Source organism: Lepisosteus platostomus, chromosome 17 (genome assembly GCF_059453375.1).
Source record: "Lepisosteus platostomus isolate fLepPlt1 chromosome 17, fLepPlt1.hap1, whole genome shotgun sequence".
Lineage (NCBI taxonomy): Eukaryota > Metazoa > Chordata > Actinopteri > Semionotiformes > Lepisosteidae > Lepisosteus > Lepisosteus platostomus.
The window spans coordinates 7,828,510-7,855,325 of NC_142627.1; the positions used below are offsets into that span (position 1 = coordinate 7,828,510).

Consider the following 26,816-nt stretch of genomic DNA (forward strand, 5'->3'; position numbering starts at 1 on the left):
ACATGGAACAGTGTCTTTTTGATCGATTACCTAGGCAGGCCATTCTTTTAATTCAATTAGAGAGCATTTGGGTAGTCTTCAGCCCTCAGCTGAAGCATGAGTGGTCCAGCATTCCCTTAAAATGGACTCTTATTTGCTTAATTCATTATTATGGTTTTCAGAAACAGGTGGCATATATGGCTAACCTGATGGTGGCTCTTCAGGACCTGGGTTTGACACCTCTGACATGCATTATGCTCTGCCTGTTGTCTACTGTATAATTCAGTGTTTGTGCCACATCATAGAGTTAGCATTGTTTTTTGTTGTAATTCTGCCTCAGTATCTGTTGTGTGGGGTGTGTGGTGGAGCAGCCCAGCAGCCTCTCGCCCTGCACTGGGGACACATCACTGTGCTTTGGCGTCTTCATTTATCATCATCCTGGGTTAATGTGTCCTTTATTCCCAAAAATACCCATGGCAATAGAGAGCTACACTCAGCGTGTTAATGGATTTTTTTCAATGGACTTGAATCTATGACTGTGCGGCAGATAAGAATTTGGGGATAATTGGTTTTTTTTTTACTTCAATGCTTTAAATTGCATATAAAATAATATTGCCCATGCCGGAGACGGGAGCTGCACCGATGTCATCTTCAAAACGTGTCTTTACTACTACATGAAAGACCGCTGCCCGCATTCACATCCGCATAGCTTGCTATCGACTCCCAGCCCAAGTGTAACCGCCTTGAGCGGGAGTCAAAAAGACTGCTCTAAAAGATTTCAGACGTGCTCCCATCTTGGCTGCAGCACTCTTTGCAGTACAGTGGTAACAGGTATGGGGCTTGTCTCGGGATGAGAAAGCAAAGATGCCTTTAGCAATAATGAATCCAAATGATGTGTCTGATTATCAGCTATTAAATTGATTATACTCTGGGGTGATGGCATTAGAGGGTGTTGGTCAAAATATTCAGCAGGATTCCTTCTGGGCAGATGGAGTCATGGAATGGCTAATTGGTACAATATCAATACTGAAGCACTAGAGAAATAATAACAGTAGATATAATTTTACAGTGATGTTTGAAGTCATTGATAGTGGTTGTTTTGAAATCATTCTCATACTGTACCAGAATGATACTATCCTTATTTAAGATTTGATTTTGTCACCCAAATTGCCGTGCACACTGTTCAGAGCAGAAGCGCTCTTCCAAAACTCGACAGACAAAAAGATCTCTTCAGCTTGTTGTAAATGGGTACGTTTTGTGCTTGTCAAACAAACATGACCTTTTTGCAATTCAGGTTCAGAACAGCTTGTTCTTGCAGGTTTTCTTCATGACTGCCTTGGAACTAATAAAACCGATTTCATGCGTCCACTTTGTTCCAGGGCTGGATGGGGGATTCCTCAGTGTGATGAGAGTTTTTTCCTCTGTGATGAGGAAACAGTTGTGCTAAGTGGCCTTGTAGTGAACAGGGGACCCAGGGGAATCTCTGAATGGATCCCTCTGCAGTCTGGCAGTGTGTGTCCTGTTAATGGAAGGAGCAGGTCCTTCAGACAGCAGGCAACACTCAAGAGAAGAGGACTCTCTTCCTCTCTATGAGGCTTCCTACTGGGCCTGGTGTCCACGGATTTCTCAATCTCTATATTCAATATTTTAAAGCATACTGTACTACCTAGACTTTTGACAGGTTGTTTTTTTGACCTGAGGGCTCCGATGATGCGCAGGCCAGCCCCTAGGTCCTGGATATTTCCAGTATGTCACCTTATTTTAAGTAAATTTAAAAAATGGGTGTGGGAATACAATAACAAATGTTTTGCTTCTATGCACTTTGTAACAGAGCCTGCTACTTGCTAAACCGCAAGCTGCAATAGGTACTGATTGCTTTTCTTGCCTATTGCCGAAAAATTCCCAAAAGGCAGCGTGCTCCTTTTAAAAGTAATGTCCGCCGCATCCATTTCATGTGGGTTGGCAGGGCCAGCTTATACTTCACATCATTTGTTCTGGAAACTGCTTGCAGGGATTGTTGCAGACATGTTGACAAACCTGTGCTCCCCTTCACTGTAGACCTCATCTGGGATTTACTGGCACATGGTGGGAACAATCTAAAATTCTAAGCACATTTGTCTAAAAGCCCCTACCACACGATTTTATATCTATGAAGAATGATGATGTTTTAAGATCTGATCGACAGGTTTTCAGGACAGCCCACAGACCTAGTTTTAGAAGAGCAGTGCTATAGACCCTTCCCTGTTGTGCCTTTCAAGGTTGCCTGTTACTCTTTCTGACTAACATGTATTTGAAACAATAGGAGTTACGGCCTGCCTTTTTCTGTGGTGTGAGGGTGTGCCCAGCTTTGGGAATCTGTCTCATGGTGAAGGCTTCAGGCAATGTTCCCTTTCCAGGTAGACCTGGTGTACAACTCTCGACTATTCTCCATGTTTATGGACTTTGGTAAAATTAATCTAAATGGGAGCAGTTTTCACGGGACACAGAATAAGGTGCCAGGTATTTTACCTGTGCCTGTAATCTTTGAGACGTCAAGTCCTGCCGTGAGCATCTGCTCTAGAACCAGTTCTCCTACAGAGTGCAGCCAAAGGGCGGTCAGATGTAGGACTTTAACCAATGGGAAAGCAGTGGTGGAGTTAAAACATGCCTAGATGTTTGTGGATATCTGGGAACAGGCATGCCCAGGAGCAAAACTGTTCAGAGAAAAGGTTTCTCGGTGAGGATGCTTTTACACAAGTGTGTCCTGAACTATGCCTGTTATCTGATATTGTGGTTATGTACAGGTGGGTCATGGGAGTTCATGCTCTTGTAGAGAAGGTGCAGCAGTCACCTATGGCTCAGGGCTGCCTCAGATCTCTTTTCACCTAATGTGTGCTTTTGACCGTGGTGGTGGGGAGACGATTGCACAATAATTCATGAGGTTGCAATTTCTGTAATATGTGTCAGTGGTGCGCATTTTTGCTTAAATGTTTTTTTTCCCCCCTGATTATATCTAGGAATGATAGGACACATTGCAATGCTTAAGGAAGTTTTTTTTTTTTGTAATGGCTGCACACTCAAGCCCAGAGTCTTCTGCAGTGTAAACAGAAGGGGGCTGTTCCTTGCGTCTCTGACTGCTAATGGGATTAGACAAATCTTCCTGCTCCCCCCTGCTCAGTGACGGTGACTGTTCAGCCACTTGTTGGACTGATCTTTCCTGGACATGTACAGTATGTATATCTCTGTGTACTGACTCTGGAGAATGAAGGTTGGCCTGCAGAAGGATTGCTTCTTGTTTGCCAGAGGTGGTGCTGATTTAGGCCTAATGAGTGTACCTCCAACCTCCAGAAGCATGGCATGTGTGAGTTCAGTCTGATGCTGCTGTGCCCTCTTCGGAGTGCAATATGAGTGTTTGTTTCTGGGATTTATGTTACGCAAAACAATTACTCTTGTGACCTCAAATGTAGTAGGTTTTTAAAAAGAAGACGGTTGATGTGGAAAGGTCACAGCTAAGTGAATCACAGGACGGACCCCACTGTGAAGGAGGCTCGTGTGACAGAAGTGATGGTGTTTGTCTGTTGCAAGCGGTCTTGCAGGGGGGTTAAAAGAAGGGCCATCACTTGCATCAATAAGGTTGAGTTTTAAAAAGCTATTCTGCAAAGGAGAAATGTTCATGGAGCCCTCTTACAAAATGTCTTTACCAGATATTTTAGAAATATCTTCCATCCCAGGCTGCAAATATTAATAACCTGTCAAATTTCTGTACCTAGTTATTGTGTCGGGGGGCGGAAAGACTCAAATAATTCTGCTGAGTGTAGCGGGCAAAGCTGAAATTGCTTATTGTAGTCTGCAAAATCTAGTCATATTTTTACTTTTTCCTTGAGTTTTCTTAGACTCGTATCGTAAATCTATACATAAGTTGTGCAACTCACAGCTGCTCGAATCATGTGTATCCTCTGTCCTTATTATTTATTTCACTGGCAGTACTGTACTGGATCAGCATTTTCTTTTGATGTGCTTCCCTTTGGCAACACCTTTACAGGCTTTTCCTGGGTATTGCAGTTCATGTGTAGGTATTACCTCACATTAGGAGGTGCTCCTACTGGGCTGACCTCAAGCAGTGCATTCTGGTTGTGTGGTGAACGCTGGTGTCTTTCAAACTCAAATATCCCAAGATTCTCCTGACTTCTGCAAAAACTGAGATTTCTCACTTTCCCAGTCTTTGACTTGACCCGATGTAATTAACATATCTCTCTAATCCTAGCTCTAGGAAAGGTGTGAACCCAGTCCTTTGCCACAGATCTTAGAAAAAAATTAATGTAAAAATATTGGGCAAAAAAGGAAAAGCAGAAGATCCTTAGATGACTCTGTTGATCCCAGGTCTGTGACATGGGAGTACTGAAAGGTTAACTGGGGTGTTTGTTCAAGATGTTCAGAGCATTTGAAAATCTCTTCTACAGATGCAGTCTTTAAAAAAAAAAAATTATGATCAGTTTTATGTTCTTTAGGACTGCATGCAGTTGCTACAATGCCACTTTGTTTTGACACAATGCTTTTAAGGGCCAAATGAACAAATGTGCTGTCTTGCCCTGCTCTGTCCTGTCCTGACTTGCGGTGTGTTTTATCCTCCTGTCCAGCACACGTCCGTAGATGGATACCATGAACCTCACGTCCAGCCTTCCAAATCCAGCAGCCGGCAGAACATCCCACGCTGTCGAAACTCCGTCGCGTCCACCGCCGACGAACAGCCGCACATCGGCAACTACCGCCTGCTCAAGACCATCGGCAAGGGCAACTTCGCCAAAGTCAAGCTGGCCCGGCACGTGCTGACTGGACGGGAGGTGAGCGCCACGATACCGCCACCTTATTAACACCAGACGCGGAGGAGAAGCCGCGCCGCAGGACCGCGGCGTTGTCGGCAGCTGTAGGCCCGGTGTTGGTTTTGACAGGGCATCTTGGCTACGTAGGTCTGTTTCTACACCACCTTTAAGGAGTAGAAGTTTCCATGGAAAACATCACCAGCTCTCAGGGTTATTATCTGTGAAAATGCCCTGAAGTTTTGGAATCTGTTCAGGGGTGCTGTGTGGACTGCTGAGAGTCCTAAATCATGTGATTGGTGAGGCCCAAGAAAATCTGAGCTTCTGACAAAGAGAGTGGTGGGGTGTGTCATTCAAATCACTCTACATGCAGTACACCCTCGCTTTAACTGACTTCAGATTTAATGGACAAAATCTGCATTGCTCTTTATCTCTCTGGTAATGCTTAGACGCCTAATCTTGCATCTAAGTGTGCTTACCATGATGAGTATAGTATTGTATTTTGTGATCTCTTGCTCTATAAAGTTTAGAGAAGTGAATGGCCTTACAGGGTGATGAGAAGAGAAAAAGGGTCAATGTGACTGTGATGGAGACATGAGAGTCAATTGGAAAATTAGAATCTGGAGCGTCAGTGGCTCACGTGTGTGTGAGGGATCTGGTTATTCCAGGAGAGGACATGTTGCTGCTGCTTAAACTGAAATATGATGTAGAGGCCCCCAGAAGTCAGGTGGTGTTGCAGGGAAGCTTGACCGGATGAAGCCGTTTTAAAGTGGTTGGTTGATCGTTCTTGTCGTGTAAACGTCTGTGGTGTTGAATAGCAGTCTGCAGCCAATACACTGGCCAAACACATGAAACTGAATTTCCAAAGCAGTGGTGCGTGGCTTTGGCGATTGTGTAAATGGTAAAGTGAGTAAAAGAATATATGGTGAAGCTTTGAGAGCACCCACTGAAGAGATGGGCATGCACAGTATCTTCTTTTTATAAACATTCAGTAGGCTTGTGTACAGTACATATATATTTTTCCCATGTGGGAGTGTATTTTTTGGGCTTGAAATATGTCATTGGTAATTTAATAGCCAGCTAGTAATATTAGATGTCTTATCCCCTATCAGTCTGCTAAAGTAAGGGTATACTGTTTTGTAAAATGTGTTTAAATCCAGTTGGCCTGAGCCCTAGCATTTCTTTTGTGCATCAGTATGGATTAAGTTGTCTGTTTGGAGCTGATGTGCAGCACTTTGCTAGTGCATACTTGAAACAATTCTGAATGCATGTTCTTCTGCAGAGACAGCAGATTCACGTTAATCTAAATGCAAGAATAAAGGGTTTGTGAAAGATTGCATTATTAAGAGACTCTTACTGATCTTTTGCGGTTACTGTCTCTGTAACCTCAACCTCCTCAGACAATGAAGAATAACCCTGTGATAATATGCCACAAGCACTATTAGGGAAGCAGTCTTGGTAGAACCGTTTAGGTAGGGATATTAAGTATTGTTTTTATAGAAGGTTTACTTGTAATGGCAAATTGGGAAGAGCAGAAAAGTATCTTGTCTGTGTGTTTCTACCCAACTGCGTCAGCTGGCATTTCCTTGATCCCTTTTGCTACCTGCGCATCTGTGCTTCCACATTTTTCAGCTAGCCCTTTGTAGCGGAGTGAAATCTCATCTTGGATGGTTCCAGCTGACTTCATCATTGATTGGATCCTTTTTGTTTTAAAAGAGGTTCTCACAGAACCTGCATAATGGGCTGTGCATGCAGCAAGGAACAGAAAAATACAAATCTAGGTGATGCAGTCTGTTCCTTTGAAGAGTGAGCTCCCTCGGGCGGCAGATACTGTTGCTGTTCTTGAATTTCTCTCCCCTGGGTGTGATGTCACCCGCGCCCAGCCCTTCGCACACAACACACCCCGCCGCATGGAACAAAAATAGGCTGTTGTCCTCCATGAAAGCAGCCTTAGTCTGGGAAACCTGGGAATGGCTGCGTGCAAGAGGAATTCTGTGTTGTCTTTTCCTTACTGGAGTTAAGGAAGTTCTGCCGTAGTCTTGGCCTTCTTCTAAAACAAGCACAGCGTTTTATTTTACTCAGCATCTCGTGTCAATGTGCAACTAGTTTCATCTGCGGCTGCCAGGTTAGTGTTAACACTGGAACGTTGACCACAGCGTTTTCCATCAGACCAGTCTGAGTAGCGTTACAGCTGCGCACAAACGAAGGTTCATGTAAACAAGCTGCTGCAGTACCGTGCAGAAGTATTCTATGGTATCCCATTTTGTTAAATTTCAAAATGATACCCATACACATTTTTAAAATGTGATATTTTATTCTAAACCCGAACGCTCAAAGTCCTTTGTGTGAGACTAACCACAGTAAATCTCAGCAAAAACTTCCCAAAGTTTTCCTTCCCAGTGAGATCCACTGTTATGGCCCACAGACAGAGGCCACTCAACGAATTGTATTCTCATTAGGGCAATTTTTTGCACCTAAAACCATTTTTCTTTCATATTAATTACCTATATTTGTTTGTAGCTTTGAGTGGGGAGAGTTGTTGTGTATATAACCCATATTCATGGCTTCTTTAAAGGCACTGTATATGAGAAAGCGAATACGCTATATGAGGAAAGACCTGACCTATGGACTGCTGTTCTTTTGTTTTTGTGTCAATTCGAAGAGAAAAAAGTTGAGCTCTGTCTAGACTCGTTTTTCTCCTGGATTATTGACACGTTTACTCATTTGGAAATGGCTGCTTCATCCCTGAGTGACAAGTAGCTCTGTGGGTTAAAAACTCCTCTCGCTCGAGGCCGAAGCGCACACGACCGATGAAAGATGTCGCTAGGCAGTGGCCTGGGACCGTGCGAGCTGACTGCTGCAGAAACGGGAGATGGGTTGTGCAAGACTAGTTGTGTTGGCTGCAGAAGGCCGTGAGGAGAAATAAGTGAAACTCATTGACACGAGAGCATGTATACCAGCGGCCTTCTCTGTGTTCTGTGCCATTCGGTCCTCGTACCAGTGGAAAAAGCCAGCTGGTTTTCTGGCTGCGACATTCCCTGCGGGCGTTTGAGAGAGCGGCTCCCACCTGGTGCTGTAACGGACTGTGGAGTTATGCGCCTTGACCATCTGAACTGCCGCCCTTCCCAGGCCCTGGTGCGTTGTAATGAGCTCTTCCTCATGCACACCTCTTCTCACTTTTTCCATCGCTTGCGTCACAAGCCTTTGCCCCGTCTGGACAGAGCTCTCAACCCCGTTCAGCCCGGGGCGGGGTGGCGGGGGGGTGAAAATGATTTTGGAATGTTTCCAGGTCATTGGTGGCAGGGCTGTTGCGGGGCCTTTTATAGAATTTCAACCCTTTGGGCAGAAAGATGAAGTAATTGAGATTAGATTTTACCCTGGGGTTCCACAACCTTGCTTGTAGCTACTTAATTGTATCTATTGGTTGAGCCTGTTTTGCTGTTTCGTGAGGTGCCAGTTTGTGTCCTTAAGGCACTGCACTCGCAAAGCTGTAATTGTCATTAAAGACATCGAGTTAAAACATCTGACCCCATTTTAATGATTTCATTTTTAAAATAGGTTTCTAATGCTTGTTAGTGCTGCAAGGGCACGTCGTTTAGCTTGGAGATAATAAAGGAGAGCAGGAATCCACAACTGTCTTGTGCCCCAAGTTGTCCTGTGCTTGTGTTTTAGTGCTGTGTATTGGAGATTAAAAAGAGCAGGGACTCGAGAGATGTGTCTGAATGAAACGGGTCATTTCGTTGTAAAACGTGCCCAGTATTTCTTGAGTTGGTTCATTAGGCTATAGTATTTGGCTCTCTGTTGCCTTCATCTGTCTATTCTCTGTTCTTCCTGAATTCCTCTTTGCAAACAAATCCTGTAGCAAAAGCTGAACTGCCGATTCAGTTCACCACGTAGAAGGCCTTCGCCCCTGCTCTCATGCGAGGAGGAAGGATTCTGGCTCGTGAGCTCGTGCTTACCTAGAAGAGGAAAGAATGGCACCGAAAATAGAATCCACCTGCGCACGTCGTGCTCGCTCTGCCTTCTGCTTGTGCTCTTATTCCTCTGGAAAACGGCAACGCGATGAGGGAGGTCTTCCGGCAGATCCCAGAACAGAACAGTTCAGGCGTGCTGTTCTATCAGCTCCCCCTCCTTTTTCCCTGATAACTTTTGGTTCTGCACAGGGAAAGAAATGTGGATATTTTTTTCCATGGGTCGCCTGTTTGGACACCAGTTTCTTTGCCCGCCTCAGAATGTTTAGTTATTTAACCAGACTAAACATCGCAGACTAAACCGTGCTGGTAAAATAATGTAAATATTGTATAAAATGGGCCACAAGTAGCTTTTACCTTCCCGGACCACTGAAGTCCAGGAGTACTGCAGGCTGTTTTTGGACCGTACTGAATGTTTATGCATCTGGGGACAGCGACATTGTGAAGTTGCTTTTCAGTGATTTCCAGCAGCAGATGCAATTAACTGCTCAGTGCATGATGCTCAGTGTTGCAGTTTAATTCCGTTGGCTGGGCTTGGAAAGGTGGGCTCTTTAGAGTGAGCACGTGTCAAATTCAGTACTTTGCTATCAGATGGACGCTGACCTTCTTTCTCCTTGCTGCCTAGTTGGAAAAATCTCTTTTCCGTATTCCACCTGAGGCAGCTTTTTTCTCCTTTCCTGTTGTTTGAAGGTTAATTTAGGAGATTGCAGACGTGATACAGAGGTTGGTGCCCACCTGGTTATGAAGTAAGAAGTAACAGTCCAGTAAACTTGCTGAGTTCTGTCACCGATGTGCATTTACAGCCGGTCAGAGGACAGGTTGCACATCTTGTACTGAAATGTCCACTTCCATTCCCGCCGATGGTGGGATTGGCAGTGTTCTAAGTTCAGTCTGCGCTTCCAAACACAAAAGAAGGGAACCTACTATTTTAAACTGGGATGACCTCACCGGTTGATCCCTGAGTGGCATGGGCTGTAACTATAGTGTTTCACTTGGTTTGGGTTTCACACGTGAGCTGCAGGGAAAGTCTACAGTCAGGCCTGGGATTTGCATACCTGTGTGCTGAGTACTTGCTGAAGGCTTGCTGCTATTGGCAGCATGAAGGGCGAATGAGATTGATTCCTTATACTTATATAGTGTTTTTCTGGGCACTCCACAGAAAGCTCTTTACAGGCAATGGGGACTCCCCTCCACCACTATCAGTGTGCAGCTCCACCTGGATGATGCGACGGCAGCCATAGTGCGCCAGTATGCTCCCCACACACCAGCCAATTCAGAGATGGTGATTATTAGGAGGCCATGATTGATGAAGGCCAGGGAGAAATTTAGACGGGACACAGGGTTAAATCTCCTATTCTTTTTGAGAAACGCCCTGGGATTTTCAATAACCACAGAGAGTCAGGACCTCAGTTTTACATCTCATCTGAAGGACAATGCTGTTTTTACAGAATGGTGTCCCCTTTACTATAAAAGGGCATTAGGGCCCGTAGAAACCACAGGGTGAGCGCCCCTACTGGCCCCTCTAACACCTCCTCCAGCAACAACCTTAGTTTTTCCCAGGAGGTCTCCCATCCAGGTACCGACCAGGCTCACACCTGCTGAGCTTCAGTGGGTTGCTAGTTGTGCGTTGCAGTAGCTGTTGGCCCCATTTCTGATAAAATAAAGAAAATAAGATAAGAAGAAAGAAAATGGAAAACTTGCCACGGGGTAGAACATGGCTCTGAGATACGTATTCAAATAAAGTGCATTAAATTAGTAAGAATACTATAGGAAGCTACAATTTGCTTACTTCATTACAACTTCCTTATTGTTTCTTGCATTATGCTAGTTTGAAAGGGCCACTTCCCCAAAAGCTTCTTCCTTTGGACTGTCAAGTTTAGTTTAAACTCTCCTGTCAATGGAAAAGACATTTAATAAAAAGTGTGGGAAACTCTATTCATGACCCAAAAGAGTAGGAGCAGATGGGCTTCGTGGCCTTATGTTGTTATTAAAGGCCTTTGATGTTCTGAAATGGGTCACACTTGCACTGCTGAAGTTTGCTCCTGCAATCAAATGCCCTTTAGGAAGCTGATGATGTTAATCCAAGTGGTGTGAAAAAAAGATAAGGATGAGGAGGAAAAAAAAGATAAAGATAAGAATTTCCATAAGGATGCTAATTTCAAAAACCTGTAGAAAAAGGAATGCGTTAAAGAAGATTATTGTTGGAGAGGATTTGAGAGTGGAACAGCCACTTTATCGGCACATCACAGGCAAACTGCATGAAAGTCTAAGATAAAGTGCTTCTGTGCCTCTTTGAGCACTTTTGTGTTGAGTCAATAGAAAGCACGTTTTTTTTGGGTGGTTAGAGCTTGGCCTGAAAAACCGTATTCACCTTTTATCTTTAACTTCCAGGTCGCTGTGAAGATAATAGACAAAACACAACTGAACCCTACAAGTCTACAAAAGGTAAGGCTGGGTTTCTTACCCATGTTTGTTCTTTAGTGACGATGTGCAATACGATCTAGGTAGTGAGGGAACTTTTATACTGGGTTATGCAATGAAGGTGGCCATTGCTGAAAAGGCAGGGCTTTGTGTTGTTTTAAATGTGAAAGGTAATCTAGCCCATCTCTGGCTTCTTCTGCACGAGGGGGTAATTTGGAAGAAGAGTGTGGCAATTCTTAAAGCTGCAGGCACAGACCTCTGTTCGAGCTGCAGATCCCTCTCTCCCTCTTTCTGTCTCTGCAGTATTGCTTATCAAACTGTCCTTAGGCCAAAGGGCCTTCAGCAGGTCAATGTTGCACTAATAAGCTTCCTTAAGAGCAGTAAGTTGCACATTAACCACTGATCAAACTTCCACAGGGACATATCTTATCTTGCAACAGGAGCTGTTTTTCTTGAGAAAAGAAAGCTGTCATTACTTAATGTAAAGCAAAAATCTTTACAAAACTATTTTCCCAACAAGACCTGCTTTATGGGTTCAACAGCACAAATTCAATGGATCCATACTCATTAAACTTTTACCGGTATGCTAGGATTGCTCCTTTTCTTATATGTTAAGAGTGCAATGACATTAAGAGTCTCCCTTTCCATTTGAAGTATCAAAAAACATTAATTTGTTATGAATTTGAGTCTCTATTCTCTGTTTAAATATTAATTTTATTATATTCTTTATCGCTTTTTTATTAATGGTATTCAAGGCGTAGTGGAAAAAAGCTTAATAATATAACACATAGTTATCTGCTTTGCCTTCACTTTCTTTAGTGTGCTGTTAAGTAATTATGAACCAAGAGGAAGAGGGAGAAATCCAAAGTAATATTTTGATTCTTGTAAATTATTCTTGGTTTTAATCTCAAACATTGAGAGTGTTCAAGATATGTATATGGTACACTGTAAGGATTGTAGCCCAAAAAAGTTGTTGAAAAGCAGCAATGAGGTTAATGAGGTTAGCAGCAGAACTCATAGCCGGGAATCCCAGATCCAGCTGGCTTTTCCTTATCTTTTTAAATTGTCAACAGTTGGCCGTTGTGGAGAACGGACCCATTGATCTAGTAACACCTGAATGAGATTCCTTAACTTAAAACCCCAATGACAAGAGCTGGGGAAACCGGGGTACAGGTTGTGTTGTGACTTAGGATTGTCATAGTAATATATTCATTAACAATCCCTGGGATCTCCACCAGCCAAGAAACATGCCTAGTTTTTACTCGGATTGAAAAAAAAAAGATGAATGATGACTGAATTGACTTAGGCTTTTTCCTAATGTTGGGCAGTTATGATTTAATTGCCTGCTTTAGGTTGAGGACAGTCGATTTTGAAGACGTAAAATAACCACAAAATGCCACAGAGAACCCTGACAACCGCAGTTCTGCAAATGTGTTTGATGGACATTTCCTGATCTTGTAGGCACGTCACAGGTCTCATGGTCCCTAGTCCTTTCTAGCAGAGATCAATACTGGACACAGCGCACCCTGTAACTTGGTACTGCACACACTGCTGTGTGGGGAGACAGAACACAGATTTTTAAAGCTCTCTTGTAAAGTTGCACTTTAAGTAAATCTTAAGATCATCATTGTGTAAGAATCCTTGAATTTTAAGTAAGCCTAATCACAAAAAATTGATATATTTAAACGGGCCTCAAATACCACAGTGATGAGTCTTTATGATGGTGCCCTTCAAATCTGGCCCTCAGGAGCCACATGCTGGTCTGGTTTTCATTTCTCCTGAAATTATCGGATTTCGATAATTGTACTTAATACAACCCACATTGCAACCTAGGACACCAGCTGCCCTATGGCTCTGTACAGCCAGATTTTAACAACACTGCTTCATCATAAAATTATTGATGCCTTGTAATTCTCGTTAAGTGACTGAAACCTTTTACAAGCAGGCCACATTTCAGAACCTTAGATATAATAACTAATAACTTCATACGGTGTGAATTAATTTTCATCCTGCTGTACTGAGTGTCACAGGTTTGTTATAACCTTTCAGTTGGGATCTAAAGTTGTAAAAGCACCAGATTATCTTTATAGGCTTCTTATGGCTTTGGCTCTCAGCTGAGAACAACATTTGCAATGCATTATAGTATGTGCCCTGGGGACAGATATCATAATCTGGTACAGTGAGTCCCCCCTGGAACAATGCTACCAGCAAGCCCGTTTAAAATTTCAGTAAAGGCTTCTGTTCAGTTGCCTGTATTGTTCGTGCTACCTCAGATATCTCTCCGTCAGATTCCATCTTTACACAGCCCATAGTCCATGCCACCTGCTATGTTGCGGAATGTTGCTGTTTCCATTTCCTTATTTAATTACTGATTAGCAGAACTCATTTAACAAGTTCCTGGACTGGGAGTGGAGTGGATTGGAAGGTTTGCTCTTTTCTGTGGTGTATGCATACTGTACGATTAAGAACATGAGAAACATGGCACGCAAGAAAATACCATTCAGTCCATCTGACTTACTGGATTGCTGGTAGAAGATTGATCTGAGGATCTAAGACCGCCATTTCTTGAAAGACACCAGAAAATTGGCTTCTAAAACAAGGGTGGGTATAATTAATAATAATAATTGCTTACACTTATATAGCGCTTTTTCTGGACACTCCTCTCAAAGCGCTTTACAGGTAATGGGGACTCCCCTCCACCACCATTACCTGGATGATGTGACGGCAGCCATAGTGCGCCAGTACACTCCCCACACACCAGCTCTCAGTGGGGAGGAGAGCAGAGTAATAAAGCCAATTCATAGATATCTTGTTCAATACAACCATAACTCTTTGTGGAAAGAAGTTCCTCATGTTCTCGGTTTTAAATGTACTGTACTTGCACAGTTTCCTCTTCCGGTTCACTTTTCATGGTTTACTTTGAACAAGTCCAAGGGGTTGACTTTGTCCGTGTTCTTAAGATGTTTGAGGACCTGAATCACATGGCTGAATCGGATTGATCCTTGGCAAAGATCTGCTTGAATTTCTCTAGTATCTGGAATGATATCAACCAAAACCACGTTAGTAGAAATTGAGCATGGATACCTCTGTTGTTAATTGCCCATTTTATCCAGATGAGATATGCACAAAGGGCTCCAGCTTAAAGAGTAAAGCTAGGGAAGACTTGGTTTAATGTGGCTGTAGTTGTTTAAAGTTCACGAGGAACATTTCTTGTTACAATTTTAAGAACGACATTCAGAACTGACATCTGCCCTGTCTGAAAATAGCTCCATGGTAGGTGGCAGTCAGTGGAGAGGGTTACTGATTCTTCTCGCAGTGGATCAAGCAAGCCAGCACAGCTGTTTTGACTCTGGTTATTACTTTTTTGACCACGTATGTGATATTAGCTTAACCATCAGAAACTGATCTAATAAAGCTTTCCTCAAATGTAATTCTATCTTCTCCGTAACTGTTCATCTCAGCAGAAGTTAAACGTGGTGTATGCATATTGTCAGCACAAGTTGACAAACTGAATTTTTTGCCATTACAGGATTACCTGAAAATGTTAGGTCTGCAGTTTAAAAACAAAGAACTAAAGAATTATTTGTTGATTAATTGCTAAAACAATCTAGTTTCATGTGTGGGAAAACTGAGGCAGAGCCTGATCATGTGAAAATAAACACCGTTAACAATACTGGAATGCTTCAATCGTCCAGGGTGCGCTCTGGTGTGAATACACTCTCTGTGCACGATGTTCAGCTTCTGACTCCGATTGTTCACAAGAGGTCAAGCTCCGATACACTGATCAGTTTGTGCCATACTGTGCCTTGTGGTTTTGTTATCTCTTTATTAATGTGGGAGTGTTTTGAATTTTGCCTGTCTTCTCTGAGCACATAAAAAAACTGGTTGACTTCAGTGTTTGCTGTACACCCATTGTCTGGTTTTATTGCCTTTGAATGCAATAGAAAGGTAACTTGGGAGATTATAATATCAAAGGCACCAATCATAAAGTGTTTCATTTCCCCTAATTTTCTTCATGCTTCTGTGGTTGGACTACCTTAACCTTTTACTGTCTGCCTATCAATGACCAGGCTTGATTTTCTGATAGAGAATAGAGATACTAGACAGAGGAAGTCCTTCTGGGTTTATGGCTGATTATGAATGGAGCTGGTTTTGTGATTGCTAATAACCCATGGTATTTTTTACTGGTCCCTGACATGTCCTATAGGATTCTACGTGTAGTGATGTTTTTACAATAATATCCTTGAAAGCATAATAAATGTAAAAGAAATACGTTTCTTGTAAGTACTGGACTTTGATTTGCTTTGTGCTTTTTTTATTTATTCCAGATTCATTAGTACAGTCCTTATTTTTATACCAGGTTGTCAAAACTGGTAATCTCTTTCTGTGTGCTGGCTTCTCGGTGCTTAGTAGAACTTATTTCTAATCAATATGAAACTCGCTGTAGGAGCACTAAAATATATATCTACTACTTGTTACTTGTTACTCATTGTACCTTTTTTAAGTAAGAGTGTTATACTTAAACATCTTGTAGCAACATGGGGACAAGATATAATTCTGTAATTTTCACAATTTTTCTGTCTCATTTATTTCTTCTGCATTCCAGGTTCTTTATACGTATATAATGGACAATTTAATGCTATATTAATTTAACATTCCAGAAAATATATTTTGAAAAGTCATCTCTGAGGGAAAATAGTGTTGGGAAGCACACCACTCTTGCTGAATCAGCTGTATCATAGTGTATGTCACTAATTTTCTTCCCCTCGGACATTTTTCAGGAGTAGTTGTGTTGAACTGCTTTGCACTCGTAAAGAATTTTATATAACACCAGCAAATCTTCCCTGAAAAACAGTTTTGAAAAGGCAATGAACTAGAGAGAGATAGCGAAATCACTATAGGTGTATCTGGTATGAGCCACTCCTTTTCATACCCACATATTTAACCTTTCTAGCTAATTTAAAACCTTGTTTTACGTGAGTTATGCAAAGTACCTGACTTTGAGTCCGTTTGACTCTTAAGCTCTCCATTGTCTTTTTGTGTAATGACGGCAGCGCACAATCTTAGCTGTGCTCCCATTTTTATCTGATCTGCAAAAACGCGAGCAGAAATGATGCCTTTCATCATACTTGTGTACACCAGGCACTCCCTGAAAGCACAGGGAGGAGGAAATTATGTATCATTCTGCTGCCGAAAGTGTCCGTGAATCACAGAGGGCTGGGAAAACATCCTCTCCAGGTATTTAGAAGCCAGGACTGGAACGTCTTCGCGGCCCGAAGATGTTTATTTGGACGGCAAGCACAGGATGTGAACAGAGGGATTGAAAAGTTATGTTCGCTGGCGTGGATCTAGGCTGCATCATATTGTACGCAATGTCCAAACAACCTGTCAGCGAAATCTAAACACTTGCTTCAAGCATGCAGGCTCCTGTGTTGTGGTAGGCACTGGGAAAGACAGAATTGGAAGTCTGTGTTATTTTTTTTTTCCCCCCTCTGGGTTTGTAGTGTCTGCCTGTTAAAGAGTCTGGGGAGGAGTATGGCCGAAAGGAAGTGGAATATGATGGATGGGTTGATGGTGAAGCAACACCCTCTGCTTTTAGGTTTCGATGTTCAGGCTTCTGGATGGGAGCCAGGTGGGCTTTCAAAATGGTAGCTAAGTTTGTGCTTCTGTGATGCCGAACAACAGGCAGTTCTGAGCAGGGGGACGTTTGTGCGGAGTTTGCTCAAGCACTTGTTGGAATAGCGTATTAAGTAATGTAGTGTAATGATCCCCTGTAAACTGGGGCGAAACAAGCGAACAGATAAAGTGGTCAGTGATTCCTCTCATCCAGGACACCATCTGCTTCAAAAAATTTGCCTCGGGGAGACTCGACCGCTCGATCCGAAACAAAACCGCCCCACCATCTGAGCAGCTTCTTCCCTGTGGCCGTCACCCTGCTTAAGCAGAATATATAAATAGGGGATGTAGAGTGTATATATTGTAATTGTGGACATGAGGATATTCTTCACCAGGTCCTAACAGGAGATAAATCTAACCTCAAGTGACAGATAACAGGTAATGTTCACTTCAAGTTATAACTGCTAAAGGGCGTTCCACAGATAGCTGAATCATGGGATGTACTTACTTTTTCCACACAGGGTTCCTGAATTTTGGCCGAATTGTTTTAATAACTGTTGCATGAGGGTCGATTTATCTCCGGTTAGGACTCGGTGAAGGTCCGATATGTCTTACTATGCAAACCATAGAATCATAAGACGTGTAGTTTATTTTACACATCACTATAATATTTTCTCAGTTTAAAAATAAATAAATCATGTTTTAAAATAAGCGTCATTCAAGCTCCACTAATCCAGGTCTGACACTTAAGAAGAGGAACCATACGTTATTTTCAGGTAGTCAGACCAGTGCACTAAATGGGGGGCTTGAGTGCAGCTCCATTAGCAGAAACTCTGGTCCATTAAGGAAGTGGAGTATAACCCTGAAAACAGGTTATTTTTGATGATGGGACTTTCAGGTTTTAATTATCCAGCTATTCTTGGAAAGGTAGCATGTGGGAATGTGGTTGTTTTAGGCATTGGGTAAATCGCGCTCCTAAAGCAGATACTTCAGGCTGCGCTTCGGGCCAGACATTGGGAAGGCTGGTCTGGAGGCAGCAGTTGCTGCTCACCCCAATGCTGATGACCCCAGGGGGGTGCCCCCGTCGGCCCCCGTGTCGTGCATCATTGTCCGAGTGCTGTATCGAGGGAGGAGGCGGCCGGGTGGAGACTCCAGTAGCTGAAGGGGCTCCATCTCCATCAGTGGCGTTAAGCTTGGGCTTCCACATCCCGTGCGTGTGAAGATCCAGCACCAGTCAACGGCTCCTCGCTGTCAGACGGGTGTGAGCGCGCCGGGTTCAGACCTGTTCCAGCACACGCGCCATTTGAGGGTGCTGGGGTGTTTTCATCTGACAGTTTCCCCTTCGTAGTTCTGCTGTGAACTCTCCTTGGAACCCGGGTGTTTGTATCTGGGATTGTTCTGACGGATGAGAGTTTGGAAACCAGCGCAATTGAGGTGATGATCTCCAGGGGCTCTTCTTAAAGCTGTGCTTGAGGGGTTGTGAGCAAGATCAAGAGTTTAGCGTTGGGTAATCAAGCTCGAAGTGCCTGACTTGGGGACGGGCCCTTTAAAAATGTATTTTGAGGCCACTCTTACTCAATAACACGTACAACATCACATGCAGTTTCAGATTGGAAGAAGAAAGGGATTTAGGAGCAAAGCTTCTGTGCACTCAGACTTTTGTGTTGGTTCTTTTAAAGAACCTAAAGTGTCAGACCTTTAAAGAGCGCGACAGGCAGGGATTATTTTGTGTGTTGATAAGAATACGTATCACACTTTTTTTTTGCTATCATTTTTTAACCCTATAACTTAGTCTAACTTTGCTTTGGGCAAATAGCACTCAAGAAGAGCTCCTTCCCAGCCCCGGGGTACCATTTAGGCAAATGATGTAATGATAACAGTAATTAGCAATTTTGAAAGTGCATTATCATGTCTGTTTCCCTTGATGGGGCTTTAGAGACAGCAGCAGGATTGAGACTGCGGTTCAGAACAGTTGTGGATAATCAGCTCCTGCTTAATTGTGGGTTTTTGGTGTAGAAATGGCTCAATTTATTTGAATAACTAATCACTTGCTCATGTTAAAACTAACCTCATATTTTCTCTAACGTGTTGGTGCTCAAATCTCAAAAAGCTTGCCTTATGCATAACCGTTCAGATGTCTTGCAGTCCAAAATGAACATGTTTAAGGGCATTGAACTGAAGTGTTAGGGATCCCATACGGAGAGAGTGAATGGCCATCGGTGCTGAGGAGAATTGAGCTCTTGCAACTTGCCGCAGTGCAGGGTGGGAAATTAAAACTGGAAAACCCTGGGTTTCCAGATGCTGCGTCCCTTAAGAAACCATTTCTCACGTCAAGGACAGCAGCCGCAGCAGCAGCCAGGCAGGATCAAGGGGCTGCAGTGCTTACCCTCACTAGATTTTATGTTCCTGTATATAGTAATAAAAGCCTGAGCAAAACACTGGGTTCTTAACCAGAGTTTCTTGTTTTGATTTAAACAGCCCTGCGAACTTCTCGTTAGTTTGTAGTGCAAAGTTAGGAGAGACGGGTCTTCGTCTTCTTGCCTGGGAGGAGATGAGCTGGACTGCAGGGCTTTAGCTCCCTGTGGGCGACACGTCTTCAGGCCGCTCTGCAGGGGGTTTGAAGAGGAAGAGCCTTCCCAAGGTCAGCCTGCTCTGCTCTGCCCCGGAGAGGAGAATGCGGGGTTTCTGTGTCATTGTCCTGCCAGTGTGTACTGCTGCCTCAGCTAAATCTGATCGCTGGTGTAAGAGCGCGCTACCTCTCCGTGCTGGTTTATTTTAGGCGCAGCAGTGCTGGGGAAAATCTATAATATCACAATGCGAGAGCCTTGCTGGTTATGTACAAAGGGTTGGCTGTAATGTGCAGCTAATGTTGACCATTATCAGAAATGCAGATGAAAAGCAATTACAAACCTGATGGCAGCTATTGTGTTGCATGAATCAGTTTCAGTTCAGGAAGAACTTCTCTGATTTAGTTGTTTTAAATGGAAAAAGTGTAGACGTTTATCCAGGCCTGATTCTAAATGTTTGGAACTGTTGCATGCTGCCATCTTTTGCAAAGTGCATCTTTTTAATTGATCAATTTTAAAATGTCCAGTTAACACAATACTTAGATGAATAACATTAATATTGAGATGAAGTGGCAACAAAAGTTCCAAAGGCTCCCTTGACTTGCAGGAAATAGGTTTTGTCAAGCCTGCCCATTTAGTGATCCACAGTGCACAGCTTTCATGATGCAAGGTTTTCTAAATGAGAATAATGAGAGTGCACAGCAGATAGCTCTACCAGAGGCCTCTGTGTCCACAGACTCACTCTCCCCACAGGCTTCTGATAAGATAAAGATTCTGAGCACCCTGTCCTGCAAATGTTGTGCAAATACTGTAATGGTCAATTGTATAATGCAGGCTTCCCAGCTCTCCTTTCAGCACCTTTTCCTCTGCCTCAAGCATGCTGACACTCAGTGGCCATCTTGCAAAAGAGTTAATTATTCAGTCTGTGTCCCTGTCTGGCCTGCTCTCACTAAAGCATCATCAGCGATGCCGTCATTTGCTAAATAGTTTCCTTTTCTTTGCAACCTCTGACCAGAGCGGATATTGAGAGTAGCCTGCCCCTCCTTCCCCGGACCTGAGGGATTTGTCAGGTTAAAAAACGAACCAGCCTCACAGAGCCACTCGTTTTGCTGTGTGTTTTTGTTTTCTTTCAATAAAGCACCGTACAGCTCTGTTAGCTTGTGCGGGTAATCGCACTGGGATACCTGCATAAGTCTTTCGTCAATAGGAAAGGGAGGCCTTGGTTAAACCTGCTGTCAATTAAAGCCAGTACAAAGTGGGGGGGGGGAAATTCCCTGTCTTCTGTTCTCAGAATTCATTTACACACGCGTCATGACCTCCCTCCCTCCTGAGGTTCCTGGTAGCCTTGGAGCTCACGAAGATGCATTAGAGAGGAATACAGGGCTGAAGGTTACATCATCGGATTTATTTTGTCAAGAGTCTGTCATGCGTTTTTTTTAAAAAAGACACTAACCCACATCAGCCCGCTGAAAGGTTTCAATGAATAATTAAAACTGAGACCATGTCATTTTCCCCTCGAAATGCTCTCTTACGTGTTTTGCTGCGAGGCTGGTTGATGCTGTGCCAGATTTCTGCGACCTGGTGTCCAAGATGTATGTCTCTTGAGCTGGGGGGTCTTGGTGATGCTGAGATTAATCCCCTAGCTGTATTAATCAAGAGAACACCTGCCTTTCCCGTTACAGGGTCTGCTGGAAAATGAAGCTGCTGCAGGGGCAGATGACGTGAAAGAAGTGAAACATTTAAGACATTTAATGAAGTTTATTCTTCTGAAAAAGTCCGACAAAGAAAATAAACTCCGCAATGAAATGTAGCTGAACTTCAGGGCTGGTCTGTGCGTATTTATTTGGAGGATGCCTTGTATTGTAATATACTATTTTCTTTCTAATTCTTCTTTATCAGATCCTTCCTTTTCATTGTAGGACGTGCGCTGACTGTACTGTGGCAGCGGACAGCAAGGCTACCTGGGACTTTTTGAAAGGGAGTACTTACATAGCCTGCATCTCGCGTTGCAGGAACGTTGCATTTCACAACTGCCATTTATGTAGCTCTTAATTATTCAGCAGCTGGCATGTTAGGCATGTCACCTTTGGGTTATTAAGGCTATGCGATAATTCAATTTTTCTGGGATGCAGGAGTCGTTTGTTGACAGAATGTGCTGGATGTAAAAACCTATCCGTCTTGCTGTGCTATCGGCGAGAAGGAATGATCTGGAGGGGTGAATGGGAAATAGCACTTTTGTTTTTCTTTTGTTTAGCAGTCTGATCTTGTCCCCTGTCGTCGTCCACCCTTCTTTTAATGACTGGATCTTTGTGCAGTGAATTCCAGGACCCTCATGATCAAGCAGGGCAGACTATTGGAAGACCTTCGTTAGTATGCTGTTGGAGAAACACTGTCTTGATTTTTTGGTTCACATTGCCGTGCACGCCTGTGTAGCGATTCCCCTGGCATAGCTTTATCACTGGCATGGACGTGCCCAGGGGTAGTGGGGCTTGTTGCCGCTAGAACGGAAGTGTTCACACTGAGCAGCTCAGTTCGTCTCTGTTTGGCAGCACTCTTGATGGGGTTATTCACATCAGCCTTCAGGCACAGTAGTATATCTCCTTCACGTTCTGGACTCCATCTGAAACACTCTCAACAGCACCATGCTCCCCCTTGTACTGTTCAGCGCCGTAACTTTTCAGACGTACAAAGGATTATTCCAGGAGTCCTTCGGGAGTTTTCACATGCGAGCATGTCTGTCTTTATGCGATAATAACTCCCAGAGGATATCATAAAAGCCTTTTCTTGATACAGTTTCTCTTTCATTACTGAAGTCAGTGACGTGGCTTGCTGGTGCATTTTCAATCTAGGGGAGGAGGTCCTTCGAACAGGCTCTATTTCTGGACAAGAGCAAAAACACACAGGCGCAGAAAATCCGTGCAATAATTGTCAATTTCTTTTTGTCCAGATAGCGTGGTAAATACTTCTGAGTATTGTAAAATGTCTTTTTTTGGAGATTTTCCCTTTGCCTTTAACTTAGTTGAGCAAGCTTGAGATCAGGATTGTTTTGTTTTTTTTAAATGAGTGGTGGGTATATATCACAAAAATTAAAAATATTCAAAAATAACTACCAAAATGGCAGATGGTTTTGCCAAGAAAGAGCTCTGGTAGTTCTTATTAGTAATTTAATGAAAATAAGAATAGTAACAAATGAAGGGAGGCTTTTTGACCATTTTAGCCTGTTCACAGGCTTCTCATCTAGATGTTTTTGGAAAGTAGCCAGTTTGTCGGCTTCAGCAACGTCTCCCGCACACTTTTTGGTAAAGAAGTACCTCCTCATCTCTGAAATGCAGTTCCACATAGTTTTTGCTTGAGTCCTCCGGTTCATGTTTCACTATTTGTTCTGAAAATGTCTGCTGGGTAGATTTTGTCAAGGCTTTGAGGTGTTGTATCAGGTTCCTCTGTAATCTTCTCTCTTTAAGACTGAAAGGGTTCAGTTCCTCCAGCCTCTCAGTGTAGGACTGTTCCTTAAGCTCTGGTTGGTTTAAAGGATCTTCCCCAGTCAGTTCTTTTAAACAGATAAAGAAGAACTTAATTAAGGACCACAGGGAGTGTTGGTTTCCAGTTTTCAACTGTATGTTTAATGGTTGTATTTGGATTTAGAGGAAAATGTTTTGAGAAGCTGATCTTAATTTTGTCATTATGGTTTACAGAACAGCTTGTTTCATTAGCGAAATGTTAGCAAAACAAAACATATCCACTCTTTAAAACCTAAGCTGACCTCTCCAGTGATTGAACTCGGGATATAATTCACTGTATCTGGTCTAATCTTCTGTAGAATCAATACTACTTAACAGGTACACGCAGCAGCCTGTATATTGCTTAAGTGTGTTCTCTGTTGAAACACTGGTGGTTCTTGCTTTTCTTTCTCTAGCACCTACAATGAGAGAGTTTGGCCATTGTAGTATTGATTAAATGCTTAAGTCCTCTACTGTTAACAATAAAACAAATTCACATAGCGATGCTGATTAAAAATGTGGCTTTTTCTAATTGTCTCCCTCAATGGTTAACATGTATTTTAAGACTGAATGGTCAACTGCCTTCAGCTCTCAGAAAACCAGTCTGCGTTATGCAAGCAGTATCAGGTGTATTTTTCGGTTTCCTCTGTGGAGATCATACTCCGAGCGAAAAGGTAAGCATACTATTCCTTGTCTCTCTCAGAGCACATTTCCCAGTAAAAAGGTGCCGTGTTTGGAATGTGGGTAAAGACTTGTGGGGCTTTGTTGCATCTTGAGTAAAGAGTGATTCCCCAGGCTGTGGGGGGCTGTGTAGGACAGAGCACCTCAGGGGCAAGGGGAGCTTGAGCTGATGAGAGTGAGCTCCACTTACTGACTGGTACTGGCCTGTGGGCTTGACAGTGCACATTTTGGAGGACATTCGTGCGGGCTTCTCAGCTGTCCTGGACTGGTGTGGGTGTTGTCATGCTGATCCAGGTTAGGTTAGGGATTTGGCAGTCACTGTCAAGGAAAAAATATTTTTTCAATAAAAAGTTTTGGGAGCAGTGGTGGCTGTTAAGACTGGGCTGTCAATGTAGTTATCATACTTTTACAATCTGAACATTTTCCCACTTTCAATCCAGTAAGATGTTTCCATTGAAGACTTTCCAGGAGGTCAAAGGACTCATGAGGAGGTGAGCGGTTTAGGGTAGGGAATTATGGGCAGACAAGGGAATAGGTCAATGAAGCAGAAGAGCAGGAAGTGACTCTCAGGTGCTTGTAGTGGACATGCGCTGGTTTTAAAGGAACAAGTAAAGGTTTATTCCATGAGAAGAAGAGAAATGCAACATTTTGGCTGTGGAGCCTTCCTGGGGTGTGGTTGTGTTGGTTTTGTCAGGCTTTGAGCTTTTGTGTGCTTTGTGTGGCACTTCAGTTTTTTACATCTGAGCACTGTCCTGCCTGTTCCATACTGGTACGGCAGAGTGTACTTCTGTTGGACTGGGTGGTGGCTCTCTCCAGATTTTAAGATGAAATGTTCAACGCTAGTGTAAACTGTGGTCTTTTTTTTTTTTCCAGAAGTGCAGTAAGATTTTGTGGGAATGCATTTGGACACCTTTGAATTCAGAAGAGCCCTGTGCTTGGAATTTACTTTTAAGTGTGCATGGGCTGAGAGTTAAATTTCCTCCTAATGGAGGTCTGATGTGCTGTTAGCACTCCTTGGGGATTAATTTGTCAGTGTTAGCCTTTCCTGTGTGAAGTTACTCTATATGCTTCAGGTTTGCCCTCCTATATTTGGCAGCACACACGTCCTGCCCCCACACATTATCTGTTTCTCTACATAGACCCTGCACACAGTCCCAGTATAAATAGATGGAAAGACTTTTTTCACTTTACATGTTACAGAAACCACAGGGTTCATGTAGCAGTATATAGTACATGTACTTTACATACACGGTTATTGTGTGGGTGTAGCTAAAGGCTTTACTAGTACTGGACAAGTCACATCTATTTTAGTACAGTTAGATATTTTATAAGTGCAGTAGTGTAGTTGTTTGGAATTTCGGGAGCGTTTTGTTTTGCTGCTTTAAATATAGTAGACGTTTTTGAACATTTAAGATGTAATTCGAAAATAACAGAGTAGGCTCCCCGCAGTTCTGACCTTATGAACATAGTAAAAAATAAGGAGGCATATTTCCAAAAATCAGAGATTGAAAATCCATAGACATTTAAAACACCTGGGAACTATTTTTTTGCCTTTTTTCTTCTATCACCTTTTAACAGATGACACTAGCCTCACTATTAAATGTTGAGTAATCATGAGTAATGTAGGATGTTGTCATTTCTTATATGTTCTGTTTGAATAAACCGACATGGAGGTATATGCGTTAACTTTAAGTGGGAAATTGTGGAATCCTGTGTGTCAGGAGGAAAGGGAAGGATTATAGGTGTGTAATAAGCCTGCAGCATCGCTGGTGCTATTTTGGTGCTCACAGTTGCCTTTGTGTCCTCTGAGCATGACGGTTCTTGTGTTTGTCTGCAAGGTGGTTATAAATGGCCTGCCTTACACAGCTGTGTCTTAATTGAAGGGCTGGCAGCGCTTGATGTGAGATGAGCTCCAGTGCACGTCTCAGATCTGTGCAGGAATCCTGTCCACGCTGTCTTCCGTTTTGAGGAGTGAAACTCCAAAAAGTTACAGAGAGGTGTGTGTGAGGGTTATGCCTGTTGAGTAAAAGGAAATGGTTAAATGAGAAAGGCCCTCCACAGTGTCTGGAACAGTGAGTGTCTGGAAGAAGCCCAGCCCCATATCTTTCCCAGGTCAAGTGTTTGTATACAAGAAAGGCCTGAGCGATATATTTATGAGGAACTTGACAAATTCCAAGCCAAATGTGGCTTCGGTATGAAGTTGTCTATATTCCCGCAGATATCTTAAGCTGCTATGTGTTGACAAAACAAGTTAAATACATTTTTATTGACCTGAAAAGATCAAATGGTCTGCTGTCAAGATTTGGGTGAGGTGAAAATGGAAAACTTCTAGTCCAGGAAAGTGATACTTTACAAACAGCTTTTTCACTCACAGATCACTCAGACATTCAGTGGTTCTTTCTGATGAAGGCCTTTGTGACAGGGGTGCTGGTCAATTTAAATAACATTTCGGAGTCCCTGATTTTCTTTAAATTGATAGCAAGTGATTTGCAAATTTGAAATATTTATGTTCCTGCCACCATCTACACATATACGTTTATGCCCTGATTTTATTTCATAGTTGCTCCATAGCTTTGAGCTCTTTCTGTCCTGTAGCTGAAGGTATCGAAAGTAGAATCAAGTGAAGGCTGAAACTGAAGTACATTAACAGGCATGTTCCAAAAGATAAAGATAATAAAAGATAATTATTCCCTGTTGTGGCTGTCCATGAAAAGTCCAAGTAGTTTTCAGTCATTCCCCAAACAGTGGGCACATCTGTGCCACATTCTGTTATACACCCGCAGTAGCAGAATCTGGTACATTGACTTCTAAGCTATTCAGCTTCAGTTTGCTCTCATTGTCATTTACTAGGATAATGTTATCATCTCCAGTTTAATGTGCTAAACTGATGCACCTCAGAAATGGGTTTTGCGTTCACCATATGCACCTGGTTTCAATAGTTTGTTGGATGTAGTTGTGTCTGTAACCACAGGCTAAAAACAAAAACGGACACATTTTGCAGGAAAATCGTCTTCGACGTCGGTCTCCTTTCATTGTGATGCTACGCCCGGTCTCTTTGCTGAGTGTTTTAGCTTGGGGAAAGCACTAGGTTGTGGTTAACAAGCTGTGACGGCACTACAGTTGCTGCAGTATCACCATGAATACAGCCAAGCAGCTAGCCCATTCAGTTCTCTGGGACTGTACTTGTAGCAGTTTTATGAAATAGGCTCCAGGGTACATCTCAGCTACTGCACAGGAAACCCCAGATTCATTGTAATGCTTATTTTATGTGTCTCTGTGCAACATACT

At 42.9% G+C, this 26,816-nt stretch overlaps 1 protein-coding gene across 8 annotated transcripts in view; it reads left to right on the forward strand.

The window, feature by feature from the left end:
* The window catches only part of mark1 (MAP/microtubule affinity-regulating kinase 1), a 98,744-nt gene that overhangs the window by 21,006 nt on the left and 50,922 nt on the right, over positions 1 to 26,816 (forward strand). For all 8 annotated transcript variants that reach the window (XM_088610685.1, XM_088610687.1, XM_088610691.1 and 5 more), the window contains exons 2-3: positions 4,596 to 4,799; positions 11,138 to 11,191. In XM_088610685.1, coding sequence (XP_088466811.1) covers positions 4,596 to 4,799; positions 11,138 to 11,191 — 258 coding nt within the window. The remainder of the gene's footprint in view (positions 1 to 4,595; positions 4,800 to 11,137; positions 11,192 to 26,816) is intronic.